This window comes from Herpailurus yagouaroundi, unplaced genomic scaffold, assembly GCF_014898765.1.
Source record: "Herpailurus yagouaroundi ecotype Mexico unplaced genomic scaffold, PumYag 216, whole genome shotgun sequence".
Classification (NCBI taxonomy): Eukaryota; Metazoa; Chordata; class Mammalia; order Carnivora; family Felidae; genus Herpailurus; species Herpailurus yagouaroundi.
Window position 1 is genome coordinate 4,152,503 of NW_024412447.1, and position 12,712 is coordinate 4,165,214.

A 12,712-nucleotide genomic window follows, 5' to 3' on the forward strand; every position below is an offset into this window, starting at 1 on the left:
CAGGAAGGCATCATCTATTCAGACAAAAACTTAAATACTACAAAAACCTAAAGAATTTAGGTCTACATCCTTTGAAATTCTTCGTATACTGACCCCAGCTGACCTCGCCCCCCAAGTCCTAGGACTCAGCCGCTTTTCCACAACACTGCAGGATCGATTGTGTTCACTAGACTGAGACGGTCCTTGTCCTGTGGGGACATCTCAGGTGTCCTTTTCTGGTCCTCCCCCATCCCCCGCCCTTTGCAAAATGGCATGTTCATTTATTCCACAAATTAGGCACGAGCCTCCGTGTTCCTGGCTGATGGATCCTAAAAGGCTTACAGGAGTTGCCTGACTTTGCTTGACTACAGGAGTTCTCGGGGGTTCCTGGGGACCCTGGGGGCCCGAGGGGACCCGTCTGTGTCCCCAGGATCCTCCTGTCAATGTCATTAGTGAATAATGAAACAGCTGGCGTTTGTTGAACACTGACCACACGCCAGGGAGAGTTTCTCAGCAACTGTCCTGGGGCGGGCACCGTCACCATGCCCCTTACAGGATGGCAAAGCCGAGAGCCAGGGATGTGCGTTTGAACCCAGGCTCCCACCATACCCATCTGGACTCACCAGTCTTTCTAGCCCTCAAGAGCGTCACCTGGGAAGGCCTGGACCCCGCTCCCACCTCTGGCCCGATCGAGAGGCAGGAGCCCCCAACCGCCGACCCCCTCCTGGCCTCTGGGCTGCAAAGCTGTGGGAAGGGGCCTTGGGGCCCGAGAGGGGAGCTGCAGACAGGGGGGAGGTGTTGCGGGGCCTGATCCCCGTGGGGGGGGGTCTCAGCACTCCAGCACCACTGCCGGCATGAGGTCGGGCACCCCACAGCCTTCTGTAAATGCTGCAGCTATCTCTCGGCCTCTCCTCGGAGCCTTGGAAGTTGGCCAGGGATCTGGGGTCTTTCTAGTTAAATGGACGGCTTCCTGGGGACTGGAATGGGTCCTCAGGGAGGGCCAGGGCCAGTGTCTGAGCTCCATGCCCCCAGGGACTCTCAGACCGGCCTGAGATGGGGGGTCTGTATCTCTTCTACAAGAAGGAAACTGAGGCTCTGAGAGGTTAGGTAACTTGCCTAAAGTCACACAGCCAGCGAGACCCTGGGTTTCGAGCCTAATAGACAGCCTCGCAATGAGAAAGTTTGGATGTACCGGCTCTTGAGGAATGGGTTTTGTGGGAGGGGAGGCTATGGTCACTGTCAGTAAACCCATTTGAGCCGCAGTGGTGAGAAGGGGACCCCATCTTCCCCTGGAAGACAAAATATCCCCGGAGGAGTTTGCCTGGGTTGGGGCCGGGGGGGGGGGGGGGCCACAGTGCAGACCAACCAGTAGGAGCTAGTTCAGTGCTCTCTGCCTTTGGCCTCGGGACCTTGTGGGCAGCCTGTGGTCATGCTGGCATTCCAGGGGCTCGCTTGGCATGTGGGGAATGTCCCAGCAAAAGTCCTAGCCTTAGAAAAGGGAAGTGTTCCTAGAAGGGGGAGGAAGTAGGAGGGCGGTGGGTGTCGGCAGGGAATGTCCCCTTTGAGGGAGGAGGGCAGAGAGCTGGGGTCCTGAAGGAGGAGGGCTACCCTACCTTCCAAACCCCTTCCAGGGTGCCCAGCTCAGCCACCTATGAAGTGGGAGCCTGGGGGTAGAAAGCGAACGGCCCGGTGGTCCCGGGGGCGCCCACCTGGATTCCACCCCTCAGGCTGCATCCCACCTCCGGCCAGCCCGGAAAAGGGTACACTGATCTTGCACTGCTCACCCCACTGCCTGGAAGACCAGCACCCCGAGGCTCCTGCAGCCCCAGAATGGGAACAGCGGTCACTCGTCTCTGCCACCAGCTGAAAGGGCTATTTTGGGCTAGCAGGGCTGGGTGCTTGGGCCACCGGGAGGGTCTGGGCGGCCTTCAGGGCAGAGTCTTGCAAGACCTGAGTTGGGGTTGTTGGGGTGTGCCCCCACCCCTCCTCGGTCCACTGGCCCTCTTGGGGGGATGTGGGGGCGTCTCCCTCCTTTAAAGCTCTGCTCTAAGGCCACCTCCTCCGAGCAGCCTCCAGACCGCCTCCACCCAGTACTGATGTGTTCTGTGGCCTCTGCGGTCTCTGTCACAACCTCAAACCCGGCCCGTCCTTCCTCCCATCTAGGCTTGGGATGGAGGCGGGGTGGGGGTGGGGGTGGGGGTGGGGGCTTCGAGGGGTCCCGACCTCTGGGTAGATCCTCAGGCTGCGGCACTGCGGGGGTGGGACCCTGGCACTGGGGGGGAGCGAGCCGAAGCGGGGGCGCAGCAGAGGCCTGCCGTGCGGGAGGAGAGGGGACGCCGAGCCTGCCAACCGCGCCCCTCCGCGCGCTCCCTGCGCCCCCTCCCCGCGCCGAACCCCGGGGCGGGCCGGGGGCGGGGCCTCGCGGCGCTGACGTCACCCCGCCTAGAAAGGGGCTCGCGCGCCGCGGGCCGGCTTTGTGGAGCGCTGCGCAGGGTGCGCGCCGGGCCGCGGCCGTGAACAAAGGAGCAGGGCGCCGCCGCGGGGACCCGCCACCGACCTCCCGGGCCGCGCCAGGGCCCTCCCGCCCGCCGCCACCATGACCGCCAACGGCACTGCCGAGGCGGTGCAGATCCAGTTCGGCCTCATCAACTGCGGCAACAAGTACCTGACGGCCGAGGCGTTCGGGTTCAAGGTGAACGCGTCGGCCAGCAGCCTGAAGAAGAAGCAGATCTGGACGCTGGAGCAGCCGCCCGACGAGGCGGGCAGCGCGGCCGTGTGCCTGCGCAGCCACCTGGGCCGCTACCTGGCGGCGGACAAGGACGGCAATGTGACCTGCGAGCGCGAGGTGCCGGGCCCCGACTGCCGCTTTCTCATCGTGGCTCACGACGACGGCCGCTGGTCGCTGCAGTCCGAGGTGCACCGGCGTTACTTCGGCGGCACCGAGGACCGCCTGTCGTGCTTCGCGCAGACCGTGTCGCCGGCCGAGAAGTGGAGCGTGCACATCGCCATGCACCCGCAGGTCAACATCTATAGCCTGACCCGCAAGCGCTACGCGCACCTGAGCGCGCGGCCGGCCGACGAGATCGCCGTGGACCGCGACGTGCCCTGGGGCGTCGACTCGCTCATCACGCTGGCCTTCCAGGACCAGCGCTACAGCGTGCAGACGGCCGACCACCGCTTCCTGCGCCACGACGGGCGCCTGGTGGCGCGCCCCGAGCCCGCCACCGGCTACACGCTCGAGTTCCGCTCCGGCAAGGTGGCCTTCCGCGACTGCGAAGGCCGCTACCTGGCGCCGTCGGGGCCCAGCGGCACGCTCAAGGCGGGCAAGGCCACCAAGGTGGGCAAGGACGAGCTCTTCGCCCTGGAGCAGAGCTGCGCCCAGGTCGTGCTGCAGGCGGCCAACGAGAGGAACGTGTCCACGCGCCAGGGTGAGTGGGGACGCCGCCCCCCCTCCTCTCCCGGTCGGTGCACAAAGCGCACCCCACCCCCGTACCTCCAGCCTCCCGCCCTTTCTCGCCCGCGGCGCTGCTGTAATCCCCAGCGACGTCCGGTGCGCCCCCGCTAGGCGCGCCGGCCTCCCCGCCTCGTCGCGGGACGTGCGCTCGGGCCCGGAGGAGGGGGCGAGGGGTGGGGCTTTGCCCATCCTTGCGCGGCGCCGCACACCCCCGCCCCGCGTCGGGGTTGGGGCTCACCGGGCCCCACGTAGGCGCCGCCCTACGGGCCACCCTCCGACCCCCCACCCCCACCCCCACCCTCACCCCCACCCCCAGGCCCAGGCCTGGAACTCCCCACGCGCGCTGATCCCGCGGATCGCCCTGCCCAGCCCTGGGGGGCAACGCCCATCCCCCCTTTCCTCGTGCCCCTCCCTGGTCAGCTCGAGGGCGAAGACGAGGGTAGCTACACGCTCGGGGCACACCCCCACCCCCCACGGCCCTCGCAGCGCAGGCGGGATGGGGGAGCCTTTGATCTCCGCAGGGTGCGCCGCCACCTTCCAGCCCTCCAGCCCTTTCTCCACCCCCACTCGCAGCCTCGAGGGGTCGGCCTCTGCTGGGGGGTGCGCCCCTCGTGTCTGCCCTTCCCCCCCCCCAGCCCCTCCTCCCGCGTCTGCCCCGCGCTCCAGGCCGCGGCCTTTGTGAGCAGGGGGGCGGGCTCCTCCAGAGGGCCCTCCCTCGCCCCCTTTGTCCTGCTCGGTCTCTGCAGATGGGAAAACCAGATGCGGAGGGGCGGGGGAGGGGATCGGTTTTCTGCGGGTCCCCCCTTGCTGAGGACCCCCCGCGCCGCCCCCGTTCTAGTGCCCGGGTCCGGAGCCTCTCCTGGAGGCGGCCCCCCTCCTTGCGCCCCGGTCCCGGGACGGCGTGGCGCCGATGGCCCCCTGCCAGGCACCCACCCCGCCCTGCGCCCGCCGCGCGTCTCGGGTCTGGTGCGCTCTGCGCTGCGGCCGTTCGAGGGCGGACTTAACGTGAGCCGAGAGACCCCAGCCTGGCTCCCTCGGGAGGCCCCCTACCCTCGAATGAACCCATTCCCAAGTGTCCCGACTGGAACAATTGGCTGCAACTCAATGCGTCCTTTCCCGGGCCTCCCGCTGGCCTGGCCATTTCCTACCGGCCTGCGCGCCAGAAATGAGCCCCCCTCTTCCCTTCTTAGATTCTCCCCCTGGGCGGTTTCTCTTCCTTCTGACGCCCTCGTCCCTCCTTTGGCAAGGAAGACAGTTGGTTCTCTGCAGCCAGAGGCCCCACTGGACGGACCTGTCGGGGGCTGGCTCTGCCGAGTGGGAAGTTGGAGCCCAGCCTCTGGAGATGGCTGGATGGGAGCCCGATCGGTGGCCTCCTCCTGGTAGAGTGGCCTTCCCGGACTTTCTCCTGATAGCCAGCCTCCTGACTGTGGGCTGGGACTGGGGAGAGGGGCTTGCAGCCCCTTGTCAGTGGGGTAGAGGCCGGGAAGGGGAAATGGCTGTTTTGTGCCTGAGTTTGCTTGATTTGGGCAGTGATATTTCAAGGGGACAGATGAGCGGGTTTGGCCCAGAGAGGTGAAGCCATTTGCCCAAGGTCACACAGCAAGTTGGCAGCTTGCAGAACTGGGTCAGTCTGACTACAGAATAGGTGCTTTTCGGGACCCCTGATACCTCCCAGCCTCCAGGGCACAATGGGCCTCCCCTTTCTGGTCTCACACAGCGCAGGTAGGGCAGGACTCCTCACCTCTTCAGCAGATCTTGAGGCCCTACCAGGTGAGACATGCTGAGGCCTGAGTGGTGAACAAATGAGTGCGTGTGTCCGGACCCTTCCCTGTTGTGGCTAATGTTCTTGTTGGGACATGAGCGGCATCCCAGAGGTGTCAGGCAAAGGCCCGGGGGTCCAGAAAGTATATCAGGATCCCAGATTAGATGGGGGAGGGCGGGGGTGGTGGTGGTGGTGGTGGTGGTGGTGACTTCTGAAGAGGACAATTGAGCTGACCTGAAACATGAATACAAGGTTGTGTGGATCAGGTGTGTGGAACAGTGGTGCCAGCAGGAGGCACAGCTGGTGCAAAGGCCCTGAGGCAGGAAGGAGCAGAAAGCCCAGTATGTCTGGGAAGGAGTTTGTGAGGTTGGTAGGTGGGACTGAAACAGCTGGTGGGGGCCACCATGAGGAAGACCTGGAGGAGCAGGTGGCCCTGGCCCTTGCCCTTGCCCTTGCCCTCGCCCTCGGGGTCGGGAAGAGCTGAGCGAGCCTGGGCAGATGCCCTCTCCTCTTTCTTAAGCTTGCTGGCAGCGTTCGGGTGTGATTCAGGCTGATGGGGCAAAGGGGAGCCGGAAATTGGGCCAGTGGAAGTGTTGGCTCATCTGTGAGTTTAAAGGTGCATAGAGTTGGGGGAGGGGTCTTTGGGGGCTGACACTGGGGGCTCTTTTGGTCTCAGATCCTGGGGTCCTCCTCTTGTCCTCGTGTTAGCTGACCCCGGGGCTTCCCGGTGGGATAGAGGGTGACCGGAGGACCCGCAGCCGTTTGGGGGTGGGTGGGGGGGGCGTGTCTGCGGAGGCCATTTTGGACAGGCCTGCGTGGCAAGGAGGCGGCGGCGTCTGTGCTTCTGACACATGCTGGGAAAAGCCAGCCAGGAAGGAGGAGGATCCGGGGCTTAGCCGGCAGGGGGGATGTGAATCATGTCCACAGGCTTGCACGGGCCTGGCCTGGTGGGGGTGGGGTGCTCCCTGCTGAGGCTGCAGCCTGCTCTCTGACCTCAGTTTCCCCACCTGCTTGGGCCGCCCCAGGGTAATCCTTTGAGCCAGGATTTGTTTCTGGGACGGGGCCATCTCGGCTACCAGGGAGTGGGGTCCTCTGCCTGAGGACCGATGTGACAGGCAGATGGCCCGTGTCCATCCCAGGTGCTCCGAAATGGTGTAGCTGTGACCACGTCCCAGGTGAGGAGCTGGCTTGGGTGGGGCTGGAGGTTGGCGGGGTCTCTGGGGGAGCAGCACGTCACTCCCAGTGGGGTCTCCTGCCGTGCTCCTTAGAAATCTCCCCTGCCCCCGACGCCAGCCTCACCCTGGGCTGTGCCTCACCGAGGTCCCCCCTTGGTCTCACAGCTCCTTGCCTCTGGCCAGCTGTGCCCTGGGGATGCGTGCTCAGGAAGTGCCCTGTCCCAGCCACTCAGGGGCACTCAAAAGGCAAGGCTGGCTGGCTGGCTGGCTGGCTGGCTGAGAAAGGGCTGGCCAGGTTGGGCTTTGCAGGATGTGTAAGAGCTCTCCTGAAGAGGCGGGACATGTGAGGTAATTCAGGCCCTTGTTCTTGTGCAAGGATGGAGGCAGGATCTGAAGGGGTCAGGTGGTGGTAAGAGTGACCGGAAGGTGGGGTGGGGGGGGAGCGGAGGCCACAGATGCTTCCCAGTCCCCTCCCCTAACCTGAATGGGGTGCTGGGGAGTGTCCAGTTTGGACAGGCCAGGCGAATTTGGGGACTGCTAAGGCTGCGGGGGGGGGGGGGGTGGGGTGCCCCCTCTGAGCTACCTTAGAGAATGGCTCAGAGGCAGGAGACAGGGAAAGCCATGAGGCAGAGGGCCAGGCAGGGCTGGGGGAGGCAGGAGATGCGCTTCTTTGAGCCCCCACGTCTGCCTCCCCGGGGGCTCCTGCGGGTCTGTGACTCAGGTTTTCTGTGCTGCTGCTGCTGCTGCTGTTGATGAAAAGAAAAATCCCGAAGAACACCCTGTTCCCATAGTAACCCAGCTCTAATTAGAGACTCCAAGGCCAAGCGGGGCCTTTCCCGTCTGGGCGGGGCCTCGGAGCCAGGAGGGGCCCTGCTGGATGTTGGGGAGACGGATCCCTCCCCCACCCCTTCCTTTTGGGGTTGGAAGACCTGCTGTCTACCTGGCACCAGGCCCCTGAATTCTTCCAACCTCCTGGCAGGATGGAGGGACCCTTTGGGTAGACAGAGGGAGACCGAGGCTGAGTGAGGGGAGGGCACTTACCCCAGGGTGCCTGGCCCCCACTTTGGGTGGCTCCCCTGCTGGCCTAGGCCCTTCCAGGACTGCACACAGCCAGCTGATGGGGTCTCAGTAACCCAGTGGCCGGTGGCAGCTGTGTGTCCCTGGGCAGCGATGACCCAGCGGAGCCTCCCGACTTCTGAGTTCTCTCCCGAAGGCTGGCAAGTGCCTCGTTTATCTGCAAGGCTGTATTAAGATGAGCCCTTTGAACCAGCAGGTTTGACTTCTAACCCAGGTCCCTTCCCTGCTCCCTTCTGCCCCTCTTTCTGGGGATCTCCCTCTGTCTTTCCTGCTGTTGGAGCGTGCCTGGAGGGCTTTTACTCCACTCTGTTCCCTCCCTCCGGTCAGCCAGCCAGCGCAGGTACCCTGGGCAGGTGGCCGGGGTGGGCTCACAGGGCCCCTTCTGCAGCAGTGGGGGTGGGGCAGGTCAGCCCGCTTTCGGGGACTGCAGCCCCACGTGGTGCTCCTCCCCTGAGTGGCCCTAGGACGGTCCCATTCTTGGTGGCCCGGCTACCCAGGGGGCCCAGTCCCTGCTGACCCTCATCCTCACCCAGTGCTTCACTGGGGGTGTGATGGTGGATGGGGCTCGTTACCTGCCTCGCGGCCGTCAGCGGATCCCCAACATCAGGGCTCTGCGGGCCCGGGGGGCCTGGAGGGTGGAGCCCAAGGGGTTCCAAGAGGATCTATTTCAGGGCCCTGGGTCCGCCAGGCCACACAGAGGGCACGGCCGGAGGCCCGTTTGCCCCCTTCCCCTCCTCAGGGTCACCAGGACTCAATATTCTCCCTCTGGGTGACCTTGGGCAAGGACATACCACCTCTGTGCCTCAGTCTCCCTCTTTGGGGAGGTGAAGGTCCCCGCCCCCTGGTGCTGATGTGGGTTAAGACAGGCTCACACCCTGGGCACCTGGGGGGCTCAGTGGGTTAAGCGTCCGACCTCGGCTCAGGTCACGACCTCACCGTTCCTGGGTTCGAGCCCCGCTTCGGATTCTGTGTCGCCCTCGTTCTCTGCCCCTCCCCCATTTGTGCTCTGTCTGTGTCTCTCTCTCTCTCTTTCAAAAATAAATAAACATTAAAAAAAGAAAATAGGCTCACACCCTTCAGGCCCTCCACTTGGTGGTGGAGAGAGCTAAGGGTGGGTCCCGGCCGGGGGTGGGGGTGGGGGAACTGAGGCTCCACCAGCCACCAGCCTCCATCTGCCCCTCTGAAGGGACAACTTACCGTCCACCAGTGTGGTCCCGTCTTCCCTAAGGTGTCGGACCCAAACGGTGACCCACTTGCCAGCTCTGAGTCTGGGCACCAGCGTCGTTCGAACCCAGGCGCTTGGGGAGTGTGAGTTCGTTCTGTTGGGGCCACATAGCCTGCTTCCGGGCTGCCGGGCTTGGGAGCACGGGAAGCTCCCTCTGGTCGCATCAGGTGCTTTGGGGACAGGGACACGTGTGCAGAGATGCTGCCAGATCACCTGCAGATCGAGATCGGTGGCAGGCGTGCACTGAGGTGGAGAAAATGCCTGTGTCTGCACAGGGGGGACAAGGAGGGTGAGTCCACCCGCCGTGCCGGTGCGGTCTGGGGCGCGGGGGCGTGGGACCGCGGGACCGCGTGCGACTTCGCTTTCACGAGTTCTGTAAGTTCTCTGAAAGGAACGTGAGGTCGCTCTGCTGTTTTCCTGTTAACTTGGACACATTCAGAGGCACGGGGAGGCTACGATGTATCCATTTCCCTCAGGTGCCGCAGTCTGCCCTCTAGCTCCATCTGTCCCTTTATTCCTTGTTTTTGGTTGTAGGGAAAGCAAATCCCTGACCTCGGGGCATTTCGTCTCGAGGTGTTTGTGTCTGAAAAATGAGGCCATTTTCCTACATAACCGCAATATGATGAACCGTAACTAATCCTTAATATTTAATCCTGGGCCGCGTTAAGGTTCTCCCGACTGGCTCTAGAATGGCTTTTTTGCAGATGGTTTGTCGGAAGGTATTACTTCTATAATCACAGGACGTGATGCCTAGACGGACGTGGCCGGCCTTGGGCCCTGCCTGGCCCTGCCTGGGGTCTTGGGTTCCGGCCTCTGCTGTCGAAGCTGAGGGGTCTCCGCAGCCCCGCCGTGTTGGTGTGTGAGGGCAGGGCTGTGGGTCAGCCCGAACTGGGGTCCCCGTGCCAGTCGGAAGCTCTCCCCGCAGGTATGGACTTGTCAGCCAATCAGGACGAGGAGACCGACCAGGAGACCTTCCAGCTGGAGATCGACCGCGACACCAAAAAGTGTGCCTTCCGCACCCACACGGGCAAGTACTGGACGCTGACGGCCACCGGGGGCGTGCAGTCCACTGCCTCCACCAAGTGAGTCTCCCCCCCCCCCCCAACCACCCCGCACCCAGACCGGCCCTCTCTGTTGGGACGGGGCCCGGGGACCCAGGGCGGCCTTGCCTGACCCTGCCCTGTCACCCCCAGGAACGCCAGCTGCTATTTTGACATCGAGTGGAGTGATCGGCGGATCACACTGCGTGCGTCCAATGGCAAGTTTGTGACGGCCAAGAAGAACGGGCAGCTGGCCGCCTCGGTGGAGACAGCAGGTAGGTAGTCCCTCCCTGGTTCCCCGGAGGGCCTGCCCACCTCCTAGTCACTCCCCGGCACCGCCCCCCCCCCCAGGCCCACCCCCTGCTGGGTCTCACCCTAGGGCTGATTTGCCCGGTGACCCCAGAGTCCTCTCTGAGCCACACCCGGATCATCCCAGCACCCCGTCCCCGCCCCGCCCCCACCATGAGGCTCACCGCTCTTCCCCCTTCCTGGGCCAGGGGACTCGGAGCTCTTCCTCATGAAACTCATCAACCGCCCCATCATTGTGTTCCGCGGGGAGCACGGCTTCATCGGCTGCCGCAAGGTCACGGGCACCCTGGATGCCAACCGCTCCAGCTACGACGTCTTCCAGCTGGAGTTCAGTGACGGGGCCTACAACATCAAAGGTGGGTTCTCCGGAGGCGCGGTGGCTCAGTGATTTGGCTCTGGGGACAGACATCCCGTGGCCACCAGGCCCTTCCCCTCTTCGCTGTGTAGGAGGGGGGCTCCCCGGCCCACCCCAGAGTGGACTCCCTGGCTCCACCAGAGCGAGAGGCGGGGTTCTGGAAACGGTGGGCCGGGAAGGTGTCGCACACCTGAGCTGTGGGACTTAAACCCCGGGTGGGGGGAAGGGGCGCGGACCCCTGTCCAGCAGGTGGAGGGAGGGAGGCTTAGGCACAGAGGTCACCCCAGTTCCGGAAGTGGTGATTGCCGTGTGGGGAGCTGGCCCAGCATGGGGCCTGATGGGCCTCGCCCCCACCCCCCACCCCAGACTCCACAGGCAAGTACTGGACAGTGGGCAGTGACTCCTCGGTCACCAGCAGCAGCGACACCCCCGTGGATTTCTTCTTCGAGTTCTGTGACTACAACAAGGTGGCCATCAAGGTGGGCGGGCGCTACCTGAAGGGGGACCACGCGGGGGTCCTGAAGGCCTGCGCCGAGACCATCGACCCCGCCACTCTGTGGGAGTACTAGCCTGCCGCCCAGCGCCCTGTCCCCGCCCTGCCCAGACCCTTCTGCTAATAACTCTCTTCTCCAGGCGGGCTCCGGTGTCGTGGCAAGTCCCTTGCCTTTCAAACTGGAAACCCAGAGAACATGGTGCCCCCACCTGCTGCCCCGTGCCTGGTCCTTGGAGGGGATCTCAGACCCCTCTGCCCTCTCTCCTCTCTGCCATGGGCGAGGCTGGCACCCCTTTCTTCTGACCTCAGACGACTCTGAGCCTTATTTCCTCAAAGTGGCCAAGAAGGGCGGGGGCGGGGGACGCGGGGGTCCCTGGGAGGCCTTCCTGAGCCCCTGGGCCTGGCGGGGTGTGTAACTGGAATCTCCTGCCCCCTCCCAAGAGCCTCTCCCCACCCGCCCCTTCCCGGGAGCTGGGCGCTTGCCCCAGCTTATCGGAGCCCCTGGTGCACCATCCCTGCGGCGGGGGGAGGCTGTGGGAGGGGGAGAGGGTGAAAGCCGCGTGTGCTGGCTGCTGGCCCCTCTGCACCCGCGGCCTGCCCGCCTGCCCACCGCTGTTGTGCTCTGGGGCCCTGCCGTCTGTCTTCTTTCACCCTGGCCTGACTGGAAGCAGAAAATGACCAAATCAGTATTTTTTTTTCTTTTTTTTTGAAACGAAACATTGCCAGAGGCGCCCAGGCAAGCCTGGTTGGCAGCCACGAGTGATCTTCAAGGGGTCTCGTGGGGGATCTTGAATCGGCATCTCCGGGCCTCGCAGCCCTACTTGCTTGCTAGTCGTGGGGGGCGGGGGGCAGGGTGCTTCCCTGAATCCCAAACCCGCCCCTACCTCCTCGGGGCCTCTCGCTGGCCCCCTCCCTCCTGCCTGCCCTGGCCTGTGTCCCCATCTGGTGGTGCTGAGTCCCTCACCGCCTCAGCCAGAGCCCCCGGTGTGATCGGTGCTCCCTGTCCGACTGGACTCCTTGGGTCTTGGGGTGGGATGAGGTTGGGCGGCACCCTCCATCGGGAGCCTCCCGGGGAGCCCCCGAGGCCCTTGGCTCCCGGCCCTGCCCCCTGCCAGCCCCCCACCCCCGGTTCATCTCTGCCATGCATCTCACTCTGGGTGTCCTGGTCTTTTATTTTTTGTAAGTGTCATTTGTATAACTAAACGCCCATGATAGTAGCTTCAGACTGGAAAGCAAAATAAAATAATGCGTGTGCAGCCCTGAGCTGGCCCGTGTGTGTGTGTGTGTGGGGGGGGGTGGGGAGTGCAGGCGGGTGGGGCGGGCGGGGCCCAGGGTCCGATGGGTGGTCTGAGCAGCCTGGCTGCCTCCAGGAGTGGAGGAGGGGGCCCTGTGAGGGATGGCCTCTTACTTACCCCGGAGATCTGCCTGAGGCCACCAGGGTCCCAAGCAGGTAGCGGGAGCTCCTGGGTGGGGAGGTGGCTCAATCTGGTCCCACAGTTTCCTGCCTCCAGTATTTGTGAGGCCCGTTCCAGGCCTGCACAGTGAGTTGGGCCCATGGGCTTAGGAGGTCGAGGTCAGGGTAACACGAACCCATAGATCCAGCTTTCTTCTGCCTCTAGAGATGCCCTTGACTACAACTTGGAGGACTGGGGCCCTTGGCCGCCCTCTTCTACTGCATAGGCCTTTTGTGGATGCATCAACACCCCCAAACACTAGGCCTTGCAGAGGCTGGGATTTCGCGGTCCGACGGGCCTTCTGCGGACGGGCACAGATAGAGACAGGTGCAGGTCCTGGGAGCAGGCCGCTGGATGGGCTAAGCTGGGGGGAGGGAGGCGCCATGTTG

General features: G+C 64.1%; 1 protein-coding gene across 1 annotated transcript; it reads left to right on the top strand.

Annotated features, from left to right (window-relative positions):
- The first annotated feature begins 2,451 nt into the window (after positions 1-2,451).
- Positions 2,452-12,132, top strand: FSCN1 (fascin actin-bundling protein 1). The gene is made up of 5 exons (XM_040455799.1): positions 2,452-3,407; positions 9,598-9,754; positions 9,866-9,987; positions 10,210-10,377; positions 10,743-12,132. Exons 1-5 carry the CDS (start codon positions 2,576-2,578, stop codon positions 10,943-10,945), a joined length of 1,482 nt encoding a protein of 493 aa, XP_040311733.1. The 5' UTR covers positions 2,452-2,575; the 3' UTR covers positions 10,946-12,132.
- Positions 12,133-12,712: the final 580 nt, after the last annotated feature.

Bases quoted from the DNA above. Each gene is read 5' to 3' on its own strand.
- FSCN1 (XM_040455799.1), top strand. From the start codon at position 2,576: ATGACCGCCAACGGCACTGCCGAGGCGGTGCAGATCCAGTTCGGCCTC. The intron at 3,408-9,597 runs GTGAGTGGGGAC...CTCTCCCCGCAG, and splicing joins GAACGTGTCCACGCGCCAGG to GTATGGACTTGTCAGCCAAT. The intron at 10,378-10,742 runs GTGGGTTCTCCG...CCCCCACCCCAG, and splicing joins CGGGGCCTACAACATCAAAG to ACTCCACAGGCAAGTACTGG.